Source organism: Gekko japonicus, unplaced genomic scaffold (assembly GCF_001447785.1).
Source record: "Gekko japonicus isolate JY-2015 unplaced genomic scaffold, Gekko_japonicus_V1.1 scaffold371, whole genome shotgun sequence".
Lineage (NCBI taxonomy): Eukaryota > Metazoa > Chordata > Lepidosauria > Squamata > Gekkonidae > Gekko > Gekko japonicus.
The window spans coordinates 1127649-1152746 of NW_015171514.1; the positions used below are offsets into that span (position 1 = coordinate 1127649).

General features: G+C 42.0%; 1 protein-coding gene across 1 annotated transcript in view; it reads left to right on the forward strand.

The window, feature by feature from the left end:
• Positions 1-23781, forward strand: part of MIPEP (mitochondrial intermediate peptidase) — a 67317-nt gene extending 43536 nt beyond the window's left edge. The window contains exons 15-18 of the mRNA XM_015419365.1: positions 1609-1728; positions 14732-14853; positions 17298-17371; positions 22547-23781. Of these exons, the coding sequence (XP_015274851.1) occupies positions 1609-1728; positions 14732-14853; positions 17298-17371; positions 22547-22644 (414 nt within the window). The 3' untranslated portion in view covers positions 22645-23781. The remainder of the gene's footprint in view (positions 1-1608; positions 1729-14731; positions 14854-17297; positions 17372-22546) is intronic.
• Positions 23782-25098: the final 1317 nt, after the last annotated feature.

Here is a 25098-nt window from a genome sequence, read left to right on the forward strand (position 1 = left end):
TCGCCGCTCGCCGCTTGCCTTCCAAGTGGCGGCGGCGTTCGCATGCGCACGGAACGCTCTTGCACTTTCGGGGGGATTTAAACATCCCCCCGAATTTTTTTTCAGCTTTTAGGATTTTTGTGGACATGTGGGGACTGGCCCACGTGTGCACAAACCTCCCCCTGCCCCCCATGTGGCTCCGGAGCGCGGATTTAGCGATCCGCACTCACGGGGCCACTTGACTATTAGATATATAGATGCTGGATGTGAGGCGGGGCTTCACCTGCTGGTAACGGGAAGTACAGTTACACTTAGCACTTTCAAATCTCCCTATTTTGTGCTTGCTGCTTTTAAAATACACTCTCCTGGAAAAGACTGATGCCTTATATCCAGGGATCAAGAGCCATTATGGCTTAGTCACTTTCTCTCTTGGCAGTCGTAGCAATTTCTTCAACACCATGCTATCACTGGAAATTGCAGGGTGACTAAGAGCTCTGCCTAGGTCATCCACCTCATCCCACAAAAAAGGAAGGATAGTCTGAAACATAGCCGCGGCTAAATGTCTGTCTCCTCCAACCCACTGCAGGATATCAAGGCTTAGATAATTATATCCATAAATTCTTAGCTATTTCCACTTCAGTGCTTTCCAAACCCACAGTTGGACTGGGAATATGTGGAATCCCAAATGCACAGTAGAGGCTTTTAGCTCTTCTCACACTGAAGGCCCATTTCTGGGCCTCGCTACTGTAGCAGGAGGAGGGAGGTTGCATTTTGGATGTTTATCCGTTTAAAAACAGCAACACCACAGCAAGCATAGGGGGGGAAAGAGGCTGGAGCTCCGACCTTATCACATGCTTTGAAACAGCCAAGTTTTCAGTGTTCTGGTTGCAAGTCATGTCTTGTGGCTTATATTAATTTCATATTCCCCAGGTTAAAAGCATTTTATATTCGTTTCTGTGGTGCTCCAAGACATTGGGAGGCAGAAGAATGGGTGATCTTTTTCTAGCAAGGTCATGCTGGGAAGTTCTGTACTAAATTCCACAGAGCGTAAGAGAGGTGCTCTGTAGTCAGGACTTGCATCTTTTGAGAATTGGGCTGATAGCCTTGTGGAAACATGGGAGCTTTTTTCTGAGTGACAAAACTGCTTCATTTGCATCTACAGGATTTGGGAATGTGAACTCAGAGTTGGATCCCATCTAAAAGCTTTATGCAACCAAGAACTTTACACATGAAAGTAGGACTTTCCCATCTACCCCACTCCCACAGCAGTTTGATATGCCCCCCAAAATGCTGCTTATAGGGGGATGGGAGGACCTAAGAGCATCATGAAGGGGGAGCTGAAAACCTGTTGCAGGAGGGGAAAGTTGGCAAAACTACCACCCCCATTTGTGTGGATCTTTGTGACAGGTATCCAGTATTATCTTTGCTTTCTGCTGTGTGTTGGATTGGTTAAACCCATGCTGAACAGCAAGACTGTGAACTGCAGCTTTGTTTGTGTATTTGTGTGTGTGTGTGTGTGAGAGAGAGAGAGAGAGAGAGAGAGAGACAGAGAGAGAGAGAGAGAGAAATATACCCCCCCTCCCACATACACATGTTATAATGTATGGTTTATATGTGTTATACGTCTAGGTCTTTTACGCTGTCTTGGACCAGATATACCATGGGAAACATCCACTAGGAAAGTCAACCACAGACGTTTTAAAGGAAACGCAAGAGAAATTCTATGGATTGCCATACGTTCCTAATACTGTGAGTATTGTTTTCCACTCAAAGCCCTTTTTCAAAATGTTACAACTCAGTCCTACTCATTCTTACCCAGATGTGAGCTCTGTTGAATTCAGTGGGGAATTAAAAGCTACTTAATCCAGCTGTGCACAGGATTGTAGCCTCAGATAGCTGAGATCTTACTTTGATATAAACAGAATGAAAAAGGTCTTCTTGCAATGGAATATTAACACAGTTAGGTTTCTACAGGTTTCTTAGTGAAATGTATGTGCATACATTTTCATAGACCGCACAAGTAGAAATATATTAGCATTTTATTCGGTTCTGTAGTTTTGATTAAAAACACAGGGTGAAGCCTGTTAAACTAAATGAGGACAAATAGGGACATGCAAAAAAAAAAAAAAATTCACGGGTGGGCAGGATAAAATAATACCTTTATATTTGTTACTCTTTTACACAACATAAAGTCGTATTTCTTATTTTAAAGCCTGCCTGTGCGACAGGCTGCCCTTGAGCACAAATATATTCCTGGCTTGCTGTGTGTGTTAGGAGGCCCATTCTAGCCTGTAGACAAAGAACAGCTACTCCTGCAAACTTACAGGAGGTTTGGACGTGGATTCTCTGCTCTTATACAGACCTGCCTGGTTGTTTAAATGTTCAGCACATGCCTCCAGTTGTGTTCTGTGTGCTTCTGTCTCCTGGTGGTGCTAGGATGGCTATTCGTTCACCGGTAACTCCTGGGAGCTTTGGGGTGGGCCATTGGGATTGTATATGGTACTGCTATGTCCCTTCTGGGTATATACCTGGAAGTGATGCAGTTGTAAAAACCATAGAGAGCTGGAAAATTCCTACAGCGGTTCCATGACATCATTTCCTGTTAACTGATGCCACATTTTGCCTCATTTTTGTTCCACTGCTCCACCAGTGGTAGGCAGTAGTGGGAGACGTGGCTGTCCTAGGTGGTGCCCCTCCCCGTCTCTGCTGTGGAGTCCTGTCCTCCCTTACCTCTGCCATTTACCTCCTCTTTTAAATTTTAGGCACCAGGGAAAAGGCTTTTGTTTCCCCAGGCTTTTAATAATATGTAGTTATCTGTTTTTGTTTTTGTTTTGCCCTTTTGTTTATGGTCTTTTGTTGCTGCCGCTCATTTGAGTTTTGTATTATTGTATATTTTATTGTCAGCGAATCTTTACTGATTTTTCAGGGTTTATTGCATTTTTATTGGGGGGGGTTGGTTTTTTGTTTTTATAAACTAACTCAGCAACTATGTTATAAGGTGGCACAGAAGTGCTTTTAATTAACTGAATGATTGAGAAGCCTGTGCCCGATAGCTAGCTGCTTTTGCAACAGGAGAATTTCTTAAGCAGTTTGTGATAACGCCTGGGCTGGGGTAAGGTGGAGATGGGAATTGCCATTCATATGAAAAGAATTCCTCTGGGCATGTGTAGGGCCCTGGCTGAACCTAAACCATGACCACAGCAGTGCTGTGAAGCAGGGAAAAAGTCTCTTGCATAACTACATCAAAATGAAAGGCTGCTGTTTTCTTTATCTTCCTAAACCTTATAATGCTGAGTCAGCATGCATTTTATACAAGTGCCACCAAGAAAGTGAGGTCTGTAAAGCATAACTCCTAAATGTTGTTAATGTCATGTAGGAAGCTGAAGAGAGCCATTTTAAAATCCAGTGTACTTTGTGGTCAATGTGACTCTTTCATTCACATTTACAAACACAGGAAATTCAAATGCAGATTTTAGAGTCACTTGTGAAAACATCCCTTAGTTTTAGAATGCTTGTAACTTGCTGCCTCTGCCAAAGTGGGAAACCCATTTGTTTATACAGAGTGTATACCCTTGGATTAACGTTCAGCTGGGTCATCTTAAAGTACACTGTAAACCAGATTTTAAGAGACTGGCTGTAGGAAGAGGAAAATTAAATGAATGTGTAACAACCCCTTTGTGGAATTTTCTGTAAATAGTTTGTGGTCGTGCTTTATAGGATTGGTTGCATAAACTCAACATGCATTGCAAAACCATAACAAAAGTTGGTACTTTGAAAGCGAGCGCAAGAGTCTTTGGCAGTATTTTTTTTTATAATAAAGGCCAGACCTCTCTTTAGGCAGAAAAATGGCAGATAATCATCCCAATCCAGACAGTCACACAAAATCTCATTGAAATCCATATATGTATTACAAATGCTTCTCCTCAATAACATCTTAAAGCTAGTATAAATGCTTCTCATTGCACATTAAAAAGGAGGGTCTTTGAAAAGCAATCTGTGATATAGCAATGAGAGATATAGCTGCTGTTCAAAGGAAAATGATGTTTTTAGAAAAGGTAACAAATCTCACTGGATATGTCTCAGCCTTTGGGTTTACCTTGGGTAGTTCCATGCATCTTGCCCAATAATGCAGATGTTAAGCCCTGTCTAATATATATGGTTTGGATCCCAAGAGTTCCATGTATGAGTTGAAGGCATTTCCATTCAAATATGAGTGTGTGTGTGAGAGAGAGAGACAGATCAATTTCCCCTCCAAGCTGCCCCCCAATATCTACTCTAGAGGGCAGTGTGGCACAAAAGGCTGCAGCCTGGGGGGGAAATTGGGGAGGACATAGAAGTGCACAGCGCAGAAGTGCCTTCTACTCATACATGAGGATTCATTGGATCTTGCCTTACAAGTTATATACAGTTTAGAAACTTAACATGGTTACTGAGGGGAACCTCCACACTCAAAGGCACTAATCCTCTGAATCCCAGAGCCAGGAGGCAACATCAGGAGAAGGTCTCAGCCTCTATACCCTGTTGTTGGCCCTCCAGAGGAACTGGTTGGCCATTGTATGAGACAGGATGCTGGACTAGATGGAACAATTGGTCTGATCCAGCAGGGTTCTTCTTAAGTTCTTAACATTAGAAAAGTCCTGCTAGGTCAGCATCTAGTCCAGCATCCTGTTTTACACAATGGCAAACCAGTTGCCATGAAGAATCAACAACCAGGGCACATAGATCAAGGTGGGCCTATAGCTAGATTTTTTTGGGGGGTGGGAGCCGGGGAGGTGCTAATTTAATTAACTTACAAACATGACAAACAGTTTCTCATCTTAGATAAGGAAAAAGGAACAGTGAACAATGTAAAGGAAATTTGCCTTTAAAATGACCAGACCACCAAGTGAAAATGCTTCTGTGTTCTTCAAGCCCTATCTCAGTGCCCACCAGTATCCTTCTGCTATTCTTACATATCTCTCCTTATATATAAAGCTGTTTTGGGGTGCCTCTTCAACATGTTTCCACAGCCTTTGGCCCACTGACATGCCACTCACAAGGTCTCTTCATCCATTGGTGGCTGCGTTGCCTGCGTGGCCTATGTCCTGTCCACAGGCGCAGTGCACGCCAAAAAACAAGTCAGAACAGAACTTCAGCAGAGAGGACGCCTTGCTCGGTTGGGGCCCTGCCTTCTAGCCTCCTCCTTCCCCGGCCCAGCACCTCTTCGTGACTCCGCGCCACTCAAGCCGGCATTGACTGCCTGCTTCTCCAGCCCCCACAGCCTCCGGCGCTCCCGGGGGCAGCCCTGTCCCTTGCCGCTGTCTTACCACCACGGCCACCTCCTTCACATTATACTAGCAACAAGGTCCTCCCAGGATCCACACCAGGCACAGTGAGGCCACCCTGGCACAGTCGCAGTGAGGCCCCAGGGCAGGGCATTCTGCCTTGCTGAACTGCCTCCTCTGCACCAAGCCGGGCAGTCAGCAGAGAGCTGACACTCATTTCCTCTGAATTAGCCACCAACCAGGCAGTGGACACATAGATAAGGCAGATCAGAAGCAAAACAACAGGATTTTGGAGGGTGGAGGGAAGGGCGCATTAAGATCTCCAGGCCTGAGCTCGGGAGAGGAGAGTGCCGCACTCATTCGCCTCGCCAGGGCAGTGAGCAGCAAGTCAGGAGTGGTTTGCTGCTGTGAAAAAGAGATGCAAGCTAGGGAGGGATGGGGAGGGGAAAGGAGAGGAGAGGGGGGACATGGAGGGAAGTGGCAGGGCACATATGGGAGGAGCCTTCAAATGACCCCCCGTGACTATGGGTCTGGACCAAGGCTTTCCCCTGAGGATGCCTCCTGGCACTGGTATTCAGAGGTTTGCTGCCTAGGACTGGGGAAGTATCCTCTAGTCACCATGGATAGCAGTTATCCACCATGAATTTGTCTAAAGTCCTTTTACAGCCATATACATTAGTGGTGTCCTGGCCTGGATGGGTCAAGCTAGCCTGATCTTGTCATATCTCAGAAGCTAAGCAGGATTGGCACTGCTTAGTATTTGGAATGGAAGATCACCAAGGAAGTCCATGGTCCCTGCGCAGAGGCAGGCAATGGCAAACCACCTCTGAATGTGACTTGCCTTGAAAACCCTACGGGGTCGCCATGTTGGCTGTGACTTGATGACACTTTACACACACACATGGCTATCAATATGTCCTGTAGCAGTGAATCTCACAATTTAATTACTCATTGAGTAAAAAAGGAGCTTTTTTTGTCCATCCTAAACTTGCTGTATAAATTCCAAATTTGTGTAATTTATTTTTAAAAAGTTTTACAGGCTCCCTTATGGAGATAGATAACCAAGTAATTTTTGTCTTACAAGATTGGATGCCATACTCTTCTCTGTTTATTTATTTAAAATATTTATCTTCCTCACTACCTACATAGATATATTTATGGTGACTTATAGCAATAAAATGAAAATAATAAACAGTAGAACAACGCCTTACATGCAAAACAGCAGCCTGGGACAAAGAAATTTAAAATGAACAGATAAAAATGTTTTTAAAGTAGAATCAGATTTTAAAAATTACATAAAACCACAACGCAAAACAGCCCAAAGCATAAAGCCATACTGATTGTTAAAAACTTCATAGAGGGTTTAATTTAGCAAAAGCTTGGGGAAATAATGTTTTTGATTGTCACTAAATGATAGTAAATTTTGTACCAGGCGAACTTGCGTGTGTGGGGGGGGGGAGGGGAGTTCTGCAATCTTGGTTCCACCACTTGGTTCATGTCTTTGGCACCTGTCCAATTTGCCTCTCTGTTAGTGGAGATATGCAGAGTAGGGCCTGAGAATGATGAGGTTAACTGGAAAGCAGACTGTTAACGTGAAAAGAAATGTGAACTTTTGGAGTCTGTAGTCTTCATTGCCTACATGTCACTTTTCAAAGGCGCAGATAACGAAGTAAAGAATCTCAGAGCCATCTGAGCTGTGATACGTGGGTCATTTTAGAAATAGTGGATAATTTATATAAATTAATAATCCTAGGACCAGATGGTGCCTCTCCAGAAGCACCTAAGTGGTTAATTGCATGTTAAATTCCTTTCCTCTTCTCTAGTATAAACTACTGCAAAAATATTTATATTCCTTGTCTTGCTGGATTTATTTATGACTTGGTAATAAAAGCATAGAAGTGTTATAAACTGAAACCTTAATCTCTTGTTTAACTCACTTCCCAAAATCTCAGGGGTTCTATTTTGTTTTAACTTTCCCATTCCTGACTTTTGAATATCCTTTTTCTACATTGTTCTAAAAGATAATATTATAGTAAGGCAGCAGAATACTGAGAAGCATGTGAGACCAGCATTCAATATGAAATTATTTTAACTAAGTTTAGAAAATACAACAATGAATTCTTTAGTCCTTGTTCATTAGTATGTGTCTTGGGTATAGATCCAGTGTAATTAATGGCTAAATAGTTCTTCCATCTTTATGTTATTATTATAATTTTTTCTTTTGGTTTCATTTTAACATTTCTATTTATTTTGTGTAAGTTTTTTAGAAAAAGGCACTTAGTTTGCAAGAAACCTTAAATTATAAAGGAGGATTGACACATCTGTCCAATCACACAGTCCCATTTGAGCTCCTCCCCACAAACCTGGAAGTCATGGTGACCTCTGGTGACTGATCCCTACTGGGGGACTGGAGGATATTCAGAGAGGTGGCTGAATAAAGTCAGCCCCCACCTCCCGACTGCTGGTATTCCAAGGAGGTCTCCCATCCAAGTATTTGCCAGAGACAACCCTGCTTAGCTTCTGAGATCTGACCAGATTGGGCTTGCCTGGGCTATCCAGGTCAGGGTTGGATTTTGCTTCAATTTCAAGGTCTAACAGATTGCATTACAAAAAAAAGAGATAACAATATTTATAATTTTCATTACAAAACCACAAAAAGAAAGTAAACATAAAAATAAAAACCAAATAGAAAAGTAACAATATTTTGTATATGAAATATATTTATGGAGTTACGCATTTTCCCCCAACCATTTATTAACTCTAAACCATCTTTTTTGAAAAGCCTTATCCTCTTTACCTGAAAGAATCATGTTCAACTTGTCCATTTCTGCCACATCACAGATTTTTATAATCAACTCCTTTCTAGCAGGTAGGTTTTCAGATTTCCAACACTTGGCAACCAATATCCTGGCTGCAGTAAGGATATATGACAAAATACGTAGTTCATCATGCCTATATCCATCTGGTATTATATTGATTTCTGGTACTAGCTGCAATTCAAATTTTAAAAATATTTTCTTTATAAGATGTTGATCTTAAAAGTTTGACAGCCTTCCATATTTTTGACCAGACATCTATATCCAGACTATGTTCTATATCCTGCATCCATGTTATCATTGATGGCTTGATTATTTCCTCCTGCATGACATCATATAACAAAATGTTATATAACTTTTGAATCAATTTATCAGAGGTTGACGGGTTGGGAAGGACTTCCTGATAAGCAACCATGGCTTGTATTGTTTATTAACTTAACTTGCTTGTATAACATGGTTCAGTTGCCCAAGGCATGTATCGCTGGTGTGATTCATCTTGTTTTTTCCTGTTTTTAGTCAAATAGCATACATTAATGCATTAGCTGTTGGGGGGGGATTTCTGGACTAAATAAACCTTTGCACCCACATAAGCCTTTTCCTGGATTTTTGTTTTGAGTCAGTTTATATTGGTGACGGATTGTGCAAGTTTTTAACATTAAATAGCCCTCTGTACACATACAGAGCCGGATTACTTTGCCAACGCAACTCCTTCTTTAGCCTAACTAGCACAGGTGTCTGTTAGCATAGTATCATGCCAACAAACCACTGTGATAAAATTAACAATGACACATTTAATGATTCTGTGAGCATCAACTTGTGAAGCTATTAATCTGACAATATAGTTAGAGAATTCTGACATAAGCAAAACAAAGTCCAACATAATCATATCCTCGATGAGCACACCAGTTTTTGCACTCATTTCACCAATCTTCCTTATGAATCTCCACACTGTGACCCCTTCTCTGGCTTTTTTGACATGTTAGCATAGTATAGCAAAACATGTTGGTAGGCTGCTTTGCAAAGTTGTTAAGCTGTTGTTGGAGACAGATATGACAGTGCACGCAGATGTGTATTGTTGGGGTACCAGTGACTTCATGAAAACAGCAAGAGTCCAGTAGTGACTCACGAAAGCTCCTCCCCTGCCACAAATGTTGTTAGTCTTTAAGGTGCTACTGGACTTTTGCTCTTTTCTACTGCTACAGACAGACTAACACGGCTACCCATCTTGATCTGTTTTCATGAAAACAGAGTAGGTCCCAAAAAAAATCATGCATCAAAACATTTTTATGTGCTATAATTTTACAGCCCCCTTATGGAACGATGATAAAGAGCAATGTGAACTTTATGAAGTTATTAGGTTGAAACATCTCTTCGAAGAGATTGCACTTTGTATCATAAAGATTATACGTGTCAGTTCCCAGGAATACCTATAAAGGTTGTTGTAGAAGGTGCTTTTATGGATGAACATCAGTGGGGACTAGTCATATTGGGATAAATGGTTACTTAAGACTCACAAGCTCTTTACATGCCAAACAAAACTGTTTGTTCAAGCAGTTTCTGATTAAGGTTGAAGTAGGGTTGCCAAATGAAATTCGTCCGGGAGCGGGGGGCTCCCGGACGGCGTCCTCTTCGTGCGTGCGCGCCCTGCGTGCGTCACGCGGAAGTGACGTCACACGCTGGGGGCGGGGCGACGCCATTTGAGGGGAAAACTCTTTGTTTTCCCCTCAAATGGCGTCGCCCCGCCCCCAGCGTGTGACATCACTTCCGCGTGACGCACGCGCGGGGGTGGGGTTTTCCCCGGGCCCCGATTCCACAAGAGCGGGAATCGGGGCTTGAAACCGGGGGGGAATTCTGCCCCCCAGGGGGATTTGGGACCCCTAGGTTGAAGGCCCATTCTTCAACATGTAGGATGATGTTCCACTGAATTCAACGGGACTTGCTTTAGCATACAATACTGTCAATTTTGAACACATCGTAAATAATCCGGCTCTGCATATAATATATGTATTTTTCATTCTGCCCAGCGCAATAACTTTGTGTAGCTCAGAGATTTACCAATATAATCTGGATGAATACAGTTTGTCATATTTCCTGTATCTATATTTTCTTTAAATAATTGATTTTGGAACTCTAAGACTGCAAAGAGCTGCTTCTTTTTTCAGAAGCAAACCTCAGATGAGTCCAGGTTTAAGGAGTAGTTGCAGACAGGACAGCTACCTGGACTTTATCAAATTCAGATGACAAAACATGTCATGTCGGGCATAGGGCTGTGCTTTATATTCTCCTGTTAGGATTTTGGGGTTATATTTTTGCATGTGCAGGAATATTTCTTTGGTGAAAAATCCCTTCATTACTAGACTGATGCTCACCATTTTGTGATCCTGTTTCCCCCTTCACAGCTGCTTTGGTGTTACTTTTTTTCTTCAAAATACCACATCTTCCTGGATGAGTTTCACAGGCAATTGCAGTCTAACAGCGATCACATAGAGAACAGGATTACATCATGACAGTATCAGATTTGGCTTTGCAGCAATGTCACCGAGTGCTTTCAGTGAAGCCCATTTAGAGTGAGAGTAATGCTTCCTCCGCAGGCAAAATGCTTTGGAACATTTTTGAAGCAATTGCTAATTTTATACAGGCTTCCATTGCCCTCAGTAAGTTTTTGTTAAATTCTATGAAACTGAAAACTTCCCTTTGAAAATCTGTCCCATTTTTAAATCGGTGGATCAGAATTTGATTCCGTGGTCTCGAATGTTTTGCTTATCAAACTGCAAACAGTTTTAAAGTTTGACTGAGCCTTTTAGACTGTGTGTAGCTGTCATTCGTATCAAAGGATTTTTATGCTAAATAGAACGTAGGGAATTGTAGCTCGTAAATTTTACAGCCTGAGAATACAGCAGACAGGAAGACTCTTGTCCACTAGAGCTTTTGTTCCTGTCCGATTGAAATCCAACTCAGGGTTTGGGGACATCTTCAGACAAGATCTGAAGATCATCTTTTGCGGAGTAATGGTATGCAGATGGGGAGCCAGCAATGATTAATTCTGTAGATCAGTCCTGCACCTCCATTTCTGTCAGCTGTGCAGGCAGGAACATGACCTTCAGATGGCATGTTATGTCCCCAGGGCTATGGTAGAGAATGTAGCAGTATTTAATAAACTCCTGGAATGTTATTACACATCAGTACAAGATCAGATGGTGTCATTCAAGTTTTCCATCCACTGGCTTGCAGCTTAGAAACCTGACCCTCAGCAAGGTGGATGTTTGTGGATGTTGCCTGGGGATTTTCCCAAAAGGGAAATGTGTAACATTAGAGGGATGTTTAATGTTAAAAAATGAGATCCTTCAGTGATAGAAACAAAAAGAATTTAAAACTAATTGTCCATGCCTCTTAAAATGTTTCATCAAAAGGCACAGTTATAAGGTGAAAAGGTGACTGCTGCCTATTCAATTAATACACCACTATTTGATATCCGTGTGTCTTTTTATAGTGGTTCAGATAACTGGCTTCTCTCCTGTTCTCTGCACTGAGGTATAAACACATATTTTCCTTTTTCTTAAGGGCAGCATCTTGGTATGGTTGACAGGAGTACCATTTATGTGTTACAAAGGAGCAAACCCATAACATTTAAATAGCGACTTACATTTTTTAGTATTGCCTGAACTTCATAGATGTCTGTGGGATAGTTGAGAACCTTGAGATTAAATTGAAAACATTGCTTTTGCCAAGTAACTGGAACTAGTTTTGAGGTTTAGGAGGTCATTGCTAGAGGCTAGTGGATTTAAAATATATTGTTGTACTTAGGGCTTGGTAGTAAAGAAGTCTGGCCAGAAATGAGAGAAGAAAATACCATCAAGTTCTGTACGCAATTCTTTGGACAGCAGCTTACTGATTTCAGATAAGCTTATTTCAGAATAAATATATTTGGGTTTGTGGTTTACAACTTAATATCTGGAAATAGTTGAAGTAAATAGAGCTTGCTTGGGAGTTTCTGGCAAATGTTTTGAACTTGGGGCTCTGCTTCTAAACTTGTGCTGTCTTCTGGAACCTTCTGTCCATCCCCCCATACCTGTCTCTGAGTGTGCAAGTGCTGACTCTGGCAGATGATGAAGGGAGGAGAGTGGGGTCCCCAGGACTGTTCTGGGCTAGAAAAATAGCATAGGGAAGGAGGTGCAACTCCCCTTCAGTCCTTGCTCCACAGTCCTGATTCAAGTTGGGCCCACACGTACCTAGGAAACTGAGCTCCAAGAACATTTCTGTCACCTGATCCAGAGACGTACTCAGCAGAATCATATGTGGTTAGGCCCACGATGACAGAACAACTCAGTTGTAATCTTTTGTTTAGGCATTTAATAGATGGTGGTGATGTAGTCTAGGAGTATTGCTATAATATAAAAGCAAACCCATTTCCGCCAGTGAGCCTGCAGGAGGGGGGCTGATTCTTGATTACTACCATTATAATTCTCCTTTTTATCTCTTTTGTTGTTTTGGGGGAAAAAAATCTTCTTTAAAAGGGAGTTCAGTTTATGAGCTTTTCTTACTCTTCCCAACACATTTGAGTCTCGCTCTGATGTACTTTGTAAAGCTTTCCCTGAATCATTAGCTTGTGCTGCCTCATTTGGATAATTTTGTTTTACTAAACTTTTACCTACTTGTGTATTTATATTTTTAGTAGTAGTTTGGCTCCACATATGATTGAATGGTTTTCTATTGCTTTTATTGCACTGGTTTCTTTCTACCTTTGTAACCCACTTTCTGCATTAGGCTGTGTTCTCCCTTACACAGTTTTTGTTTGTTTGCTCCCCCCCCCCATTCTGTAATCCTAGTCCTGTGACATTGTTTGTTGGATCTCTTGTGCTGTCTGATCAAATTGTTTTCTATATTTTGTAATCTGCCTTGAGTTTTGGTTAGCCAGGCAGGCCATAACTGAAGTTAAATTAATAAATGTAGGACTTCAGGATAATTTTAGGATAACTGCAAGACAGCTCCTTATTCGTCTCAGTGGGGCTGGGGTTGTGGGAATGTCTAGAGATCTCTGAAAACAGGAACAATACGCCCTCATGGAGGAGGAGATTGGATTTATACCCCGCCCTTCACTACCCAAAGGTGTCTCAGAGCGGCTTACAAACTCCTTTCCCTTCCCCTCCCCACAACAGACACCCTGTGAGGTGGGTGGGGCTGAGAGAACTATTGACAGAAACTGCTCTTTTTCAAGAACAGCTGTGCCAGAGTTATGGCTTGCCCAAGGTCATCCAGCCAGGTGCAAGTGGAGGAGTGGGGAATCAAACCCGGTTCTCCCAGATTAGAGTCCGTGCACTTAACCACTACACCAAACTGGCTCATGCTTCTGTAAGCAAGTCTGTTTCAAAGTTATTGGGATTCTGGGCATATGAAGAATATTATGAAGAATAGTTCTGTTATTGGAAGGGCTGTAGCCTTTTCAAGGTGAACAAGTCCTCAGACAGTACTATAGACTACAGCTTGTTTTGATCAATGACATTTTAAATGTACTGTGTCTGGTAGCTAACTGTGAAGGAATAAGTGATTTTTTTTTAAATTCAGTAAAAATGTTGTTGCCAAAAACGTCTTGCTCTGTACGTGAAATCATCTGACTTGAAATTAAACTTTGAATTCAGATTCCAGTTTAGCAGAGGCATTAGGATACATTTGAAGTTTGGTAACAATTCTGTATTTAATTTAAAAGCCACAAGACCTTTTACTTATTAAGCTCCCCCCCTTTAAATGTAGCTATAGCCTGCAAACAATTATATGAATTTATTTATTTATTTATATGATTTATATCCTGTCCTCCCCGCCAGAGCAGTCTCAGGGCGGCTTACATAAAAAGTTAAAAACACATAAAACAACACAATTATAAAACAGCATAATTAATCCAGAACACTAGTTGCTTGGTGGCACACAACACGGAAAATGCAACCCGTTGTACAAGACGTTGTTTTAGCGATACTGTTCAGTTACAGTGTCCTGCTTCAGAGCAGAGGCATGGTAACTTTCATCTAATAGTACTTCCGTATTATAGGCGCAGATCTTGCGTGCCCTCAATTCAGTTTTCATATTTCTGAGAATCCAGCTATTAGGGAAGCCAGTTAAACTCAAAACACAAATCCAAGGACGGACAAATCATAGTAGAATTACATAGGGTGATTATCTGTTATAAAAATACAAACAAACCTGTGCTGTGTGTGTATCTCTTCTCCCTCTTTGTATTTTGGCATGTGAGAAGCCATTCTTTAAAAAGTAGCAAGGACGTGTCTCTACTGTAATTTTAATTTTGGCAGATCATGTTTTCCAGGTGCAACACTGCAGGTGCCTGTATGGGAAATAAAATACAGTGGCACTTGTAGCATGTAAACGATAGCTTTCATTTTATCCCCCCAAAGCAACAATATAGATAATAAAGATCAACACCTCTGTTTTCGTGCCAATCCATCTTTAGTGCATTTTTAAACACTTCATTGGTTGAACAGATTCCTAAAGTTGATGTAGTTTTAAGGCATTGCCATTTTGTTGAAAAGCTACTTCAGAGTGCTTTGAGTAATACATATTATAATTTGAAATCTAATGTTGTATAAACCGTTGCTCTGGTTACAAAATATTGTGAAAAATGTTAAGGACGGATGGTTCGTTGATTTTGTCTTTCCCCCCCTTCAGGCTTGGCAGCTCAGATTCAGCCATCTTGTGGGTTACGGTGCCAAGTATTATTCCTACCTCATGTCTAGGGCTGTGGCATCCATGGTGTGGAGACAGTGTTTTGTGCAGGATCCCTTTAACAGGTACAAAAATAGAAAGCAAGGTATTGTGCAATTTTTTTCAAAGTAAGGATATATACTGTGAAGTGTTCCTGCCTCATCTTTCACCCATGATAGTATTTCCTTCAGATGAGAGGTAAAAATAACAAAACAGCAACTCTTTATGGTGTGTGGATGCAAAGAAGGTGGGAAGGTAGAAGTGGTTCATTTGGTAAAGTCACAAATGCATGCTTCCTCCGCCTTACTACCTGTGTGTGTGAGAAGGTGAGTGTTCAGAAGATGACAGCTTTGGAGCCCAGAGGGTGAGTGCCTGCGGGGGGCCCTTCCAGTAGTCATGTCTTCTGAGGCATGAATGGGGCAGGGTGTTCTTGTCGGAAGGACTGCAGTGTCTTCAGTCTGCAATTGTTGGGTTGACTTCAGTGTGTGCCATCTCTTTACTTGCTGTGATGAGCGGTTGTGTTTGTACTGGCTGCCATCTTGAAATACTTGAAGTGGGATGGGAAGCAGGGGTGGTGGAGAGCTCTGGAGTAGAAGGCAGTGGTAGAACCAGAGGGATAACTTTTTTCTGCTTCACTGTCACTGATTCAAAATCCCTGATGATGACAGGGCTTCATATTGTTTCCTGGTGGTGGAAAGTGCCATCAAGTCTCGGCTGATTTATGGTGACCCCACAGGGTTTTCAAGGCAAGAGGTGAACAGATGTGGCTTTCCATTGCTTGCTTCTGCGTAGTGTCCCTGGACTTCCTTGGTGGTCTCCTATCCAAGTACTAACCAAGGCTGTCCCTTCTTAGCTTCTGAGCTCTGACAAGGTCAGGCTAGCCTGGGCTAGATCAGGGCATTTCCTCCTACTAGGGTGTTCCCCCCCCCTCTCGAAACACAAGGGCTTGTTGCAAGCCTGACTGGTCATTTTTAGAATAGTCTTTTTATTCTGTAACTGGGCAGCTTCACCCATTACCACAATGCTATGACCACAAAAGCTGCACGGGATGAAGGGCCCCACTGCAGTAAACTGTTAACATCACCGGGGACTCTCTGGAGCGGAGCTGGCAACCTCCCGGCCTGCAATGACTTGCAACTATGAAGAGGGAAATGGCTTTGGTTAGGTTTTTTAAATGCTACAGTGGGGATTCGAGTTAATATTTTTATGCTGTTGTTTTATAGACCCACTCAGCTGCTAGATCATTATTTTAATTCTTATGCTGCTGTTTTGATTTTTTTAAATCAGTATTGATATGAGGGTATCTGGAGTTCTGTGGGAGCTTTTTTTTTAGATAGAAGGACCAAATTTGCAGTATAGCTGCTGGTGCTCTCCTCGAACCCGCCTCCCAAGTTTAAAAAAGATTGGACCAGGGAGTCCAATTCTGTGGGCCCAAGAAGAAAGTGCCCCCATCCTCCATTGTTTCCAATGGAGGATGGGAAAGGCATTTAAAGGGACTGTGTTGTGGCTGAACTCCGAAGGCATTTAAAGGGCTCACAATCCCTTTAAATGCCTTCTCTAAGCCACAGCTTCATCCAGAAGGGGTTTAAAGGGGCTGTAATCCCTTTAAACACCCTTTAACACCAGCTATCTGGCAGCCCTGAAAAACTCCAAATATTTTCAGGATTTGGGGGGCTTGGCCATATCAGATAGCCAGATAAATACCCTGGCTGATATTCGGCTGAAAAAAATACCCGAAAAATACTAGTAAGGTTTTATCGGGGGGGGGGGGTTCCTAGCTCGGATAAACTGAACACACACCTCTGTGCAATACAAAAGCCTCTTTTCCTGCTATGACAGCTGGAAGGGGGAGTAGAAAGAACCCTTGCCTGACTGCAGCATATGTTGTTTTCCGAACTCGTTGGAATGGGATTCCCTGACTTACCCTTGACATAAGGTGGAAGAGGAGACTTTACAGCTGCCTGGATGCCGAACTGCTTACAGCGGCAATCACTGGCTTCTTTTAATCCTATTAACTCATCCCAGGATTTGTCTAGGAAAAGAATTGCTGTCCCTTACAAAAGTGAATAACATCCTGTGACTATTGGCATATTGGAACTGGCCCAAGACATTGCATTCTTTTCTCCACTGCCTACTTTAGTGTACAAAAGGTATTTTAATCCTGAAATATGTGTGTTATAATTTTGTAAACAATAACATAAGCATGCTGTACCTTTTCTGTATAGCACAAGAAAATTGTATTATGTTGGGGGGGGAGTTTTGTTGCTTTTGTTTTGTTTTGCTTTTTGTAAAACCACTGGCAAAGGAGGAATCCTTTTGTCCTTGGATTTCATCCCCATCCTGTCAAGCTCACCTTGGTGGTGCATACATTAATCAATGGTGTGCTTCTTCTGGAATGGGCACATGGATTTAAACTGGGTCTTTGTCTTTGTGACTTGTACTTGGAAGCTGGAGGCAGGTCTGACAGGAAGCCGAACTGGTTGTGTTTGCAGGTGACTCTAATGATAACCATATCCTTCTCTTCCTTCAGGGCAATGGGTGAACGTTATCGCAGAGAGATGCTGGCACATGGTGGTGGAAAGGAGCCCATGCTCATGGTTCAAGGTAATATAAATATTATTGTTATGTTTTCTTCTCTCTGGCTGGGTTTCCCCCAATACAGTTTTGGACAAAAATGTCTGGTTGTATTTCAGCAGTATTACACACTTCTCATTGTGTCTTTTAACTTACATTTTAGATAATATTTACTTAAGGGGTGTTCTGAGATACAGACAACCGGTTCTTAACATGGTTGGACTACCCTCTGCAGAGGGACTCATTTGGCACATTCTCTGTTATAATTCAGAGGACAAATGCAGAGAGTTTTGTTTAGCCAGGTCTTTGTCTGATGAGCGTGCAGTGTATTCTGCTGCCACACTGTTCTTTTGCCATTATTGCTTTTTAATTGTCATTCTGGATTTTATCTTTTTGTATGTTGCCTGGAGTGCATTTGGGGAATAAAGGCATGATAGAACTACCTATATTTGCCCTTGTTTTGGATTTCCTGCGTTGAGCAGGGAGTTGGACTAGATGACCTGTGAAAGCCCTTCCAACTCTGTGATTCTGTGAAATGTAATAAACTCTCATGACCAGCAGTCCTTCTGAACAAAACAATAGATGCCACAGTCTACTTCCAAGTCCTGCATTTGTGTCTTCATTCCCCTTGTTCGCACATACTCAGGACTGCCACCTGGCCTGGAGATAAGTATTGTTTCCCTTTGATAGAAGTTTAAGGTTGAGGTTATTTACCAGGTGATGTTATTTACCTCCATGCCATGAAAGCTTCAGCTATCCATTTCTACACACTAAGCCTCTGGTAAAAGGGCAGGGCATTCTTCTGCAGGCCAGTTGGCAACCAGGCACACACCAGAACTCAGAATCTTGATCTCTCCCACCCACTTTGTGTCCCAGTGTGCAAATCCCGGAAGAATGCCACTGTGTCTGCTCTGCTTCTTTCCACTTTATGGCAGTAACCAGGACTGCCATAAATCTAGTCATGACTGCCGGCTCTTTCTCCTTACCTCCTCAGTGGACATTTGAAGGTGTGTTTGTGTAGGGTGGAGAGAGGTGAAATATGCTTGAAAACTACAATTAAAAATTGTCGAGGAGGGAAAATGTCTGTCTACTTGAAGGGGAAACTGAAGGTAGAAGCCGGCCCCTCATTGCTCTTGAATATTTTCATACTTGAAATGTTATTTATTAGCTCTAACCAGATGTTACACTTACTGAATAGTCCCTTAGAGATCATATAGTACTTCACATGATCAAAGAGCTTTTGTCAACGTTGTTTTAGCCCTTGCTGTAAGCAGCAACACTTGCTAACTTAGTAGAGTGCACTAACGAAGCCAAAACAATTATGAAGTTTCAAAGGAAGGAGAGGGCAGCCACATCATTTGCAGTGTTCCAGTTGCAGATGGTTGAAGGCTGGGGGCAGCCATTTCCAGAAAGGGTGCGGTTAGCCCCAGTGTTGTAATGTGGAAGGTGTAGGACTTCAAAGGAGGTAAGCACTGCAGTTGCCCTAGGCTTGGGAGAGACAGAGCTGCAATCGGAGCCAGGCTAGGCTTATAAAATAAATTCACAGTTTTGAAGACAGCAGCCGTCTTGGTTAGCTCTGTCTTGGAGCTCAGTGCTGGGGCTCCTGTAATATCACAGGCTTTCAACATTACAGTCCACAAGGGACCATTTTCGTTATTGTAGACATTCGAACCATGGGTCTCAAACAGTGGGAATGTTGCCTTGGAGGGTGTGAACTTCTTTGTTTGTTTGTTTTTTGGTCTGGTGGAGATTGTGGATTCAATACAACCTCAGTCTTTGCTTTAAAGAACTCCCCAGCCCTGTGGTTGCAGACAAGTTTTACAAATGTGGTTACACTGTGTGTGTTCTTTCTCCGCTTTCATTGTTTCTCTGTGGAGACAGTGGTGGGATGTTCTCAGAGCACAAATTCCAGGTTCTGGAATGGCTGTAGGAATGAAGCAGAATAACAGAGCTTTGTGTGGTTAGAAGGTGGATTGAGAATGAGGAGGAGGCGGCACTCCACTGAGACAGAAGATGCAGCCCTTGATATCCAGTACCTTTTATCACCATGTTGGAAATGTCAGTGTAGTTTCCATAGCTGGCGGTTGGCTTTGAACCTGAGAAGCCTCCTTTGAAGTCCATTCCAGTGGCCTCATTGGCTCCCAGTCCCTTTACTGGAATCTGCCACTATGCAGATAAGATCTTGAAGCCAAGCCACACACCCATCTGCAGGCTTTCCATTCTCCTTTGCCAATCAGCTTCAGGTTACATGTCGGGATTCAGATTTATGCACATGGGGGATAAAACAGATATGTGGAAGAAGGCCTTTGGTTCTTCAGGTGTTTCAAGGAGATGAGCACAAGTTAGGATCGGGCGACATGGAGCACTGAAAATGCCTCAAAAGAGAGTATGCCATTTCAATATCAGGATTAACTCTCTAAATATGGTGTTTGGGGATAATAAGCTTTTACACTGCACCAGAAGCATTGGCTCTGAGAAAAACTTAAGCAAAGGCTTACCTGAGCAAAACCAGCTCAAAAACCAGTGATGCGAAGCAATGTTCCCTCTAAGCTGTGGAGTCTTGTGAGCAAAAATTCTACTTTGTGAGCTACTGGTATTGAAGTTGTGAGCAAGCGATTTGGTTACTGCATATATTAGTTTGCTCTGGAGCCATCTTTCCTGAGCTAAGACAAAAATGTGTGAGCCGGAGACTAAAAAACTGTGAGCTAGCTCACACTCACTCAGCTTAGAGGGAACACTGATGCAAAGTGATGATCACTCTATGTTTCAGCTGGTAGTTGTGCGCAGTGGTAAGTGTTAGGTAATGTGGGTGTTGTGTCATGTAGTGGACAGATTGTCAGGCAAGGACTGGAGAGACCCAAATTCCAATCTCTGTTCTGAAACAAACTGGGTGACTGGGGGGGGGGGGCTGTGGTTCAGTGGAAGAGCATCTGCTTTGCATGCGGAAGGCCCCAAGTTCAGTCCCCAGCATCTCCAGTTAAAAGGACCCGTCAAGAGGTGATGTGAAAGACCTCTCTCCGCCTGAGCCCCTGGAGAGCTGCCGCCAAGTCTGAGTAGACAGTACTGACTTTGATGGAACGATGGTCTTAATCAGTATAAGGCAGCTTCATGTGTGACTCTTTTGCACCATAACTGGCCTCACAGGGTCGTTTTGATAAAATGGAGGAGGGGGAGAACCACGTGCACTTCCCAGCGCATCCTAGAGGGGTGGTGGGTAAACGCATAAGTTGATTAAATGTTGTAATTCAAGCATGTTTATACTACCTATAATTTTGATAGTATTTTTAGAGTCTATAATGATAAAATAAATATGTTTTTGGTGCTAATGGGATTACTTTGTAATTGCTTTAAGTAAAATCCTCTGGTGGGTTTTCTCTTTGTTTCACCATAAGAGATGTTGTAATTCACTTGTTGTATTACATATTCAACCACCTTTTCGCTTTTTATTTTACTAAATGGAAAGGTAACAAAAACAGCAAAATGTCCAGAGTGCTTATTATGCTGCCGTTGATGATGAAAATACTTAACTGCATTGTAATTCAGTTCTTTTTTTTAAAAAAAAAGTGCATATCATCCATCAAATGTCTAACAGTGTTCTTGTCGTCACTTGCAAAGCACATAGTTTAATTAAAACTATGATGCACTGACATCCTAGCAAGAAACTCTTCTAGTAACTGTTTCAAATTGCCTCGAGATCTGTACTCTCTCATCTTGGGTTTTTTTTTTAAATTTGAGTTTGGCAATTACTGTACATGCAAAATACCTATTGAAGCCAGTTGGTTCTTGTGGCAGCTTATTAAAGGATGCATTGGAAGATTTCACTTTTCCTGACTGCATCAATTACATTATTATTCCCATGGAAACCAAATAGTTCAAGGTGGGTAGGGATATTAAGTGATTGTACTTAAATATTCTTATGCTGAAGGGTAGCATAAGGTTACGTTTATGTTGGCACCTCCAACAGAGTGATTTGTGTTGAAGAAGAGAAAATCATATTCCAAAGCAAAACGAAGTTGGAAATTTCCTAAATTAAGGTTTAAAATATTACCATGAAAAATACACAGTAGTGCTTTCTAAAATTCCAGCAACATCCCTGAAAATCAGAGACTGTGTTCTCTGTGACATTGGTTCCCAAACATTTTGGTATGGTGATAATAAAGGTGCAAAAATAAAGCTGCGACCCACTTTCACAGGCTTCATAGCCCACTTTTGGGTCAGTGGGGAATCAAACCCAGTTCTCCACATTAGAGTCTGCCGCTCTTAACCACTACACCAAGCTGGCTCTCAGAGTCATAAGCAGTGATTATTTAGATGAGGCTGGTGACTTTTCCCAAGTAGAGTATAGAAATAAGTCTGTGAATGTTTCACCTTAAATCAGATTCAGAAAGACCCCGGTAAAGTCTCATGGCTTAGCAAACTTGAGAAAGCTGGGACTCTCTGTTCGGCAGGGTTGATGCTGCTGTTCTGTGATGCCTTTGATGATCTTGGAAGTCTGTTTGGACCAAAGGCAATGCTATATGTTATGACTGCTGCGAGAAATATTGGTACTGAGTGTGTGCAAGCACCCATCTGGAAAACCTGATTGGCTAACTTTTGCCTCGGAGCACATTCTTACTTTCCTTTCTGAAGCTGACCACCTAAGTACAAAATACACGTGTACCATATTATATTACTTCTTCCAAAAAAATTTTTAAGTGACCTGGGTTGAATTTGGCATGTGTGCATTCCCTTCTTATTTGATAGGGCGTGCATGTTTATTTACTGTGCATATCGAATCAGTAAAAAAGAAAGAAAATTAGCCTTAAGTTCAAAAGAGTTGTCTGTGTTTCTTCAGAGGGAAAAGACAAAGAACATGGAGCTGTTAACAGTGCAGATGAGGAAAAGCTGAAACAAGAATCATGGCAACAGTGCATGTTTGAATTATTTCTGGGATATGTTCTGTTCCCAGATTAATTAATTTAATTTTTATTCTTAAAGAATGGTAAAGAAAAAGTCGAATTTTCTCAAAAGATGAAATGGTTGCCATTTTTTTAAAAACTGTACTTTGTGGGATGGTGAAGTGCTTGCTGATCACCTGGTATTTCTAAATTGACTCCCACATAATCTGATTCCATGATTCTTGGTTTAAGCATTTGGCACAAATTGACTTCCTGTTGGCACCAAAGTCTGTGGTGTTCTGACCAACCTTTGCCTTCTTTTCCTTAGGTATGCTTCAAAAGTGTCCATCAGTTGACGACTTTGTGGATGCCCTTGTTTCAGACTTGGATCAGGACTTTGAAACATTCTTTATGGATTCTGAATAATGCGGAAGTGAATTTTTCAGATGGATGATTTCTTTTTTCCCCTTTTTTTACATATATTATAAATGGTGTACATAGAACTGCCGTAGCTCCCATTGACATCTCTTAAATGAGTGTGGAGATGCTTGTGTATAATAAACAGTGTGTTTTGAGGGAGAAATGCATTTTAATTCAGGGAATCCCAGTTAGGTTTTGAAATAGACACACTGTGGACAAATATAGAGAACGAAGAGATCTGTAGATTAAGGCGGCCAACCGGCTGGGAAGAAATGTCCTGATCGGCTCCTGGGCTTGTAACAGCAGCTGGATATTAGGATGAGATTCCTTCAGCCCTGACCCACGTGGGATTCAGTCTTTCTCTGCCATAGACTCGCTCCAATGAGATCTTCTATTGAATTTCGAGAAACTTCAGGGAGCAAAAGCCAAGTAGTAAAGAGAGCACATTCTTCACCACCACCGAAGAAAAAAATCCTTGTTTCCCCTCATTTTGCAGCATCAATGGACACCAGAGACATCAGGGGAAATTTTTTCAATGTGATTTTGGGGGCACATTTCCATAATTGCAAAATTCAGGAATTCTTGAAAAATCACACCCAGGTATTTATTAAAGTTTCTATGTTTACCAAACATAGGAGGAAAAAACTTAGGTCCCTGGGTATGCATTTCTGCATTTCAGGGACCACTGAAAAAGTGTGCACAAGTCTTCATTACTGCTCTCTAATGTGAAATGAGGAGATTCTCTAGTGCGGTAGTTTAAAATATTGTATTACTGTACCTATCTGCAAAGATTGTCTAAAGGGATATATTTTAGTGTCCTGTCAGACAACCTCCCGATTTTGCGTCTGAGAACCTTAAGAAAGCAGTTTAGAGGAAACCGCTCTCCCCCCTCCCTTGGATCAGGATCCCTCTTGAAATTTCAGCCCCAGTGGCTGCATTTGGCACACAGGGAAAAAAGACTATTAAAAAGGTCATGAAATTACACATATAGTTCTGTATGCACTGCAACTACTGCTCTCTCTTTCCAATCCTTCCAATTTACAATTGCTGCGGGTAGTCCTCCACTATCTCCCCAGGGGGTACCCCAAGTGGCTTACATCACTCTCCCCTCCTCTGTTTTATCCTCACAACAACTCTGTGAGGTAGATTAGACTTGAGTGTGTGTGACTGGCCAACGGTCACCCAGCAAGCTCGCATGGCAGAGTGGGGATTCGAACCCTGGTCTCCCAGATCCTAGTCTGATACTCTGACCGCTACAGCATCCAACCCAGCTGGCGAACAGATAACTGCTGTCTGGATATATCCATAAGCGGGCTAGGCATGAAAAAGAAAATTGAGAATGATTAATGAGGCATAAAAGATTGTGTTGTAAGAAAATGGGAGTTGAAGTTATACTTCTGTGCTTCCCCCCCCCTTGTGGGTTGAACAGTGGTAAGCCAGAAGGTTTACACTGGCTGAGATCTTTTCGTACAAGGAAGAGTCATTCTTTCTTCCTTAGAATTCCCCAGAGCTCTGACTCCCAAGTTTCTGGCTGAAGGCCTTTTACTTAAGAGAGTTCTTTTAGAAGAAGCTTTCTTACACTCTACAAATACATTTTCACGGCTTGTCTTATCCTGGCTCTTTGTCATATTGAAGGATGTGCTTAGGGTGCTCGCTTTTCCATTGTTCTCAGGCCACCCTTAAGCTGCTTTCCTTGTGTGTTTAATTAAAAAGCCTTAGCAGAGATTAAACGGGTCTGCTATGACCACAGTACCAGTACCACCTCCTATAAATAAGATGTGATTTAATTGTTAACATTCTCTTGTGGCCTCAGCGAGGAAAACTCCGATTTTATCGTTTTGTAGGCAGAGCGTTTTTATGAACAGTAAAAGTCACTCTACACTAATTGCTTTGAATTAAGATAACCAATAAAGACTAAGCACAACGAAGATAAACAAAAGGAACTGTTCTGTGCATTAGAATGTTGCCTAGGGCTTCTCCCTGCTCTTGGAAAAACTGGGATCAACCAAATCAAACTTAGATGTGTCGCTTTGTGTCGGGAACACCAGAATTGTTCCTGGTTGCTTCTTGTTTAGATACCTTGTAAACCCAGAAGACACTAATATGTACAGGACATTTTATCAATTGAGATTCCTACACCACTGTGGCTGAAGATGTCTAATGCTGCTTTGGGACAAGCTATGAAAATGTATTTGTAGAGCTCAGATGGTCATTTGTCTTGAGGAATTTTATTTGTTGGGGCACTCACAGCCATAGTTTTCAAAGTATATGACCACAAATAGCTGGGGAAGAGGTAGGTACCCCACCTGTCTCCCCAGAGGAGACCAGAGTGGTTTACATTGTTCTCCTCCCCTCTATTTTATCCTCACCACAACCCTTTGAGGTAGGTTGGCTGAGAGCGTGACTGGCCAAAAATCATCTAGCAAGCTTCTATGGCAAGAGTGGGGATTTGAATCTGGG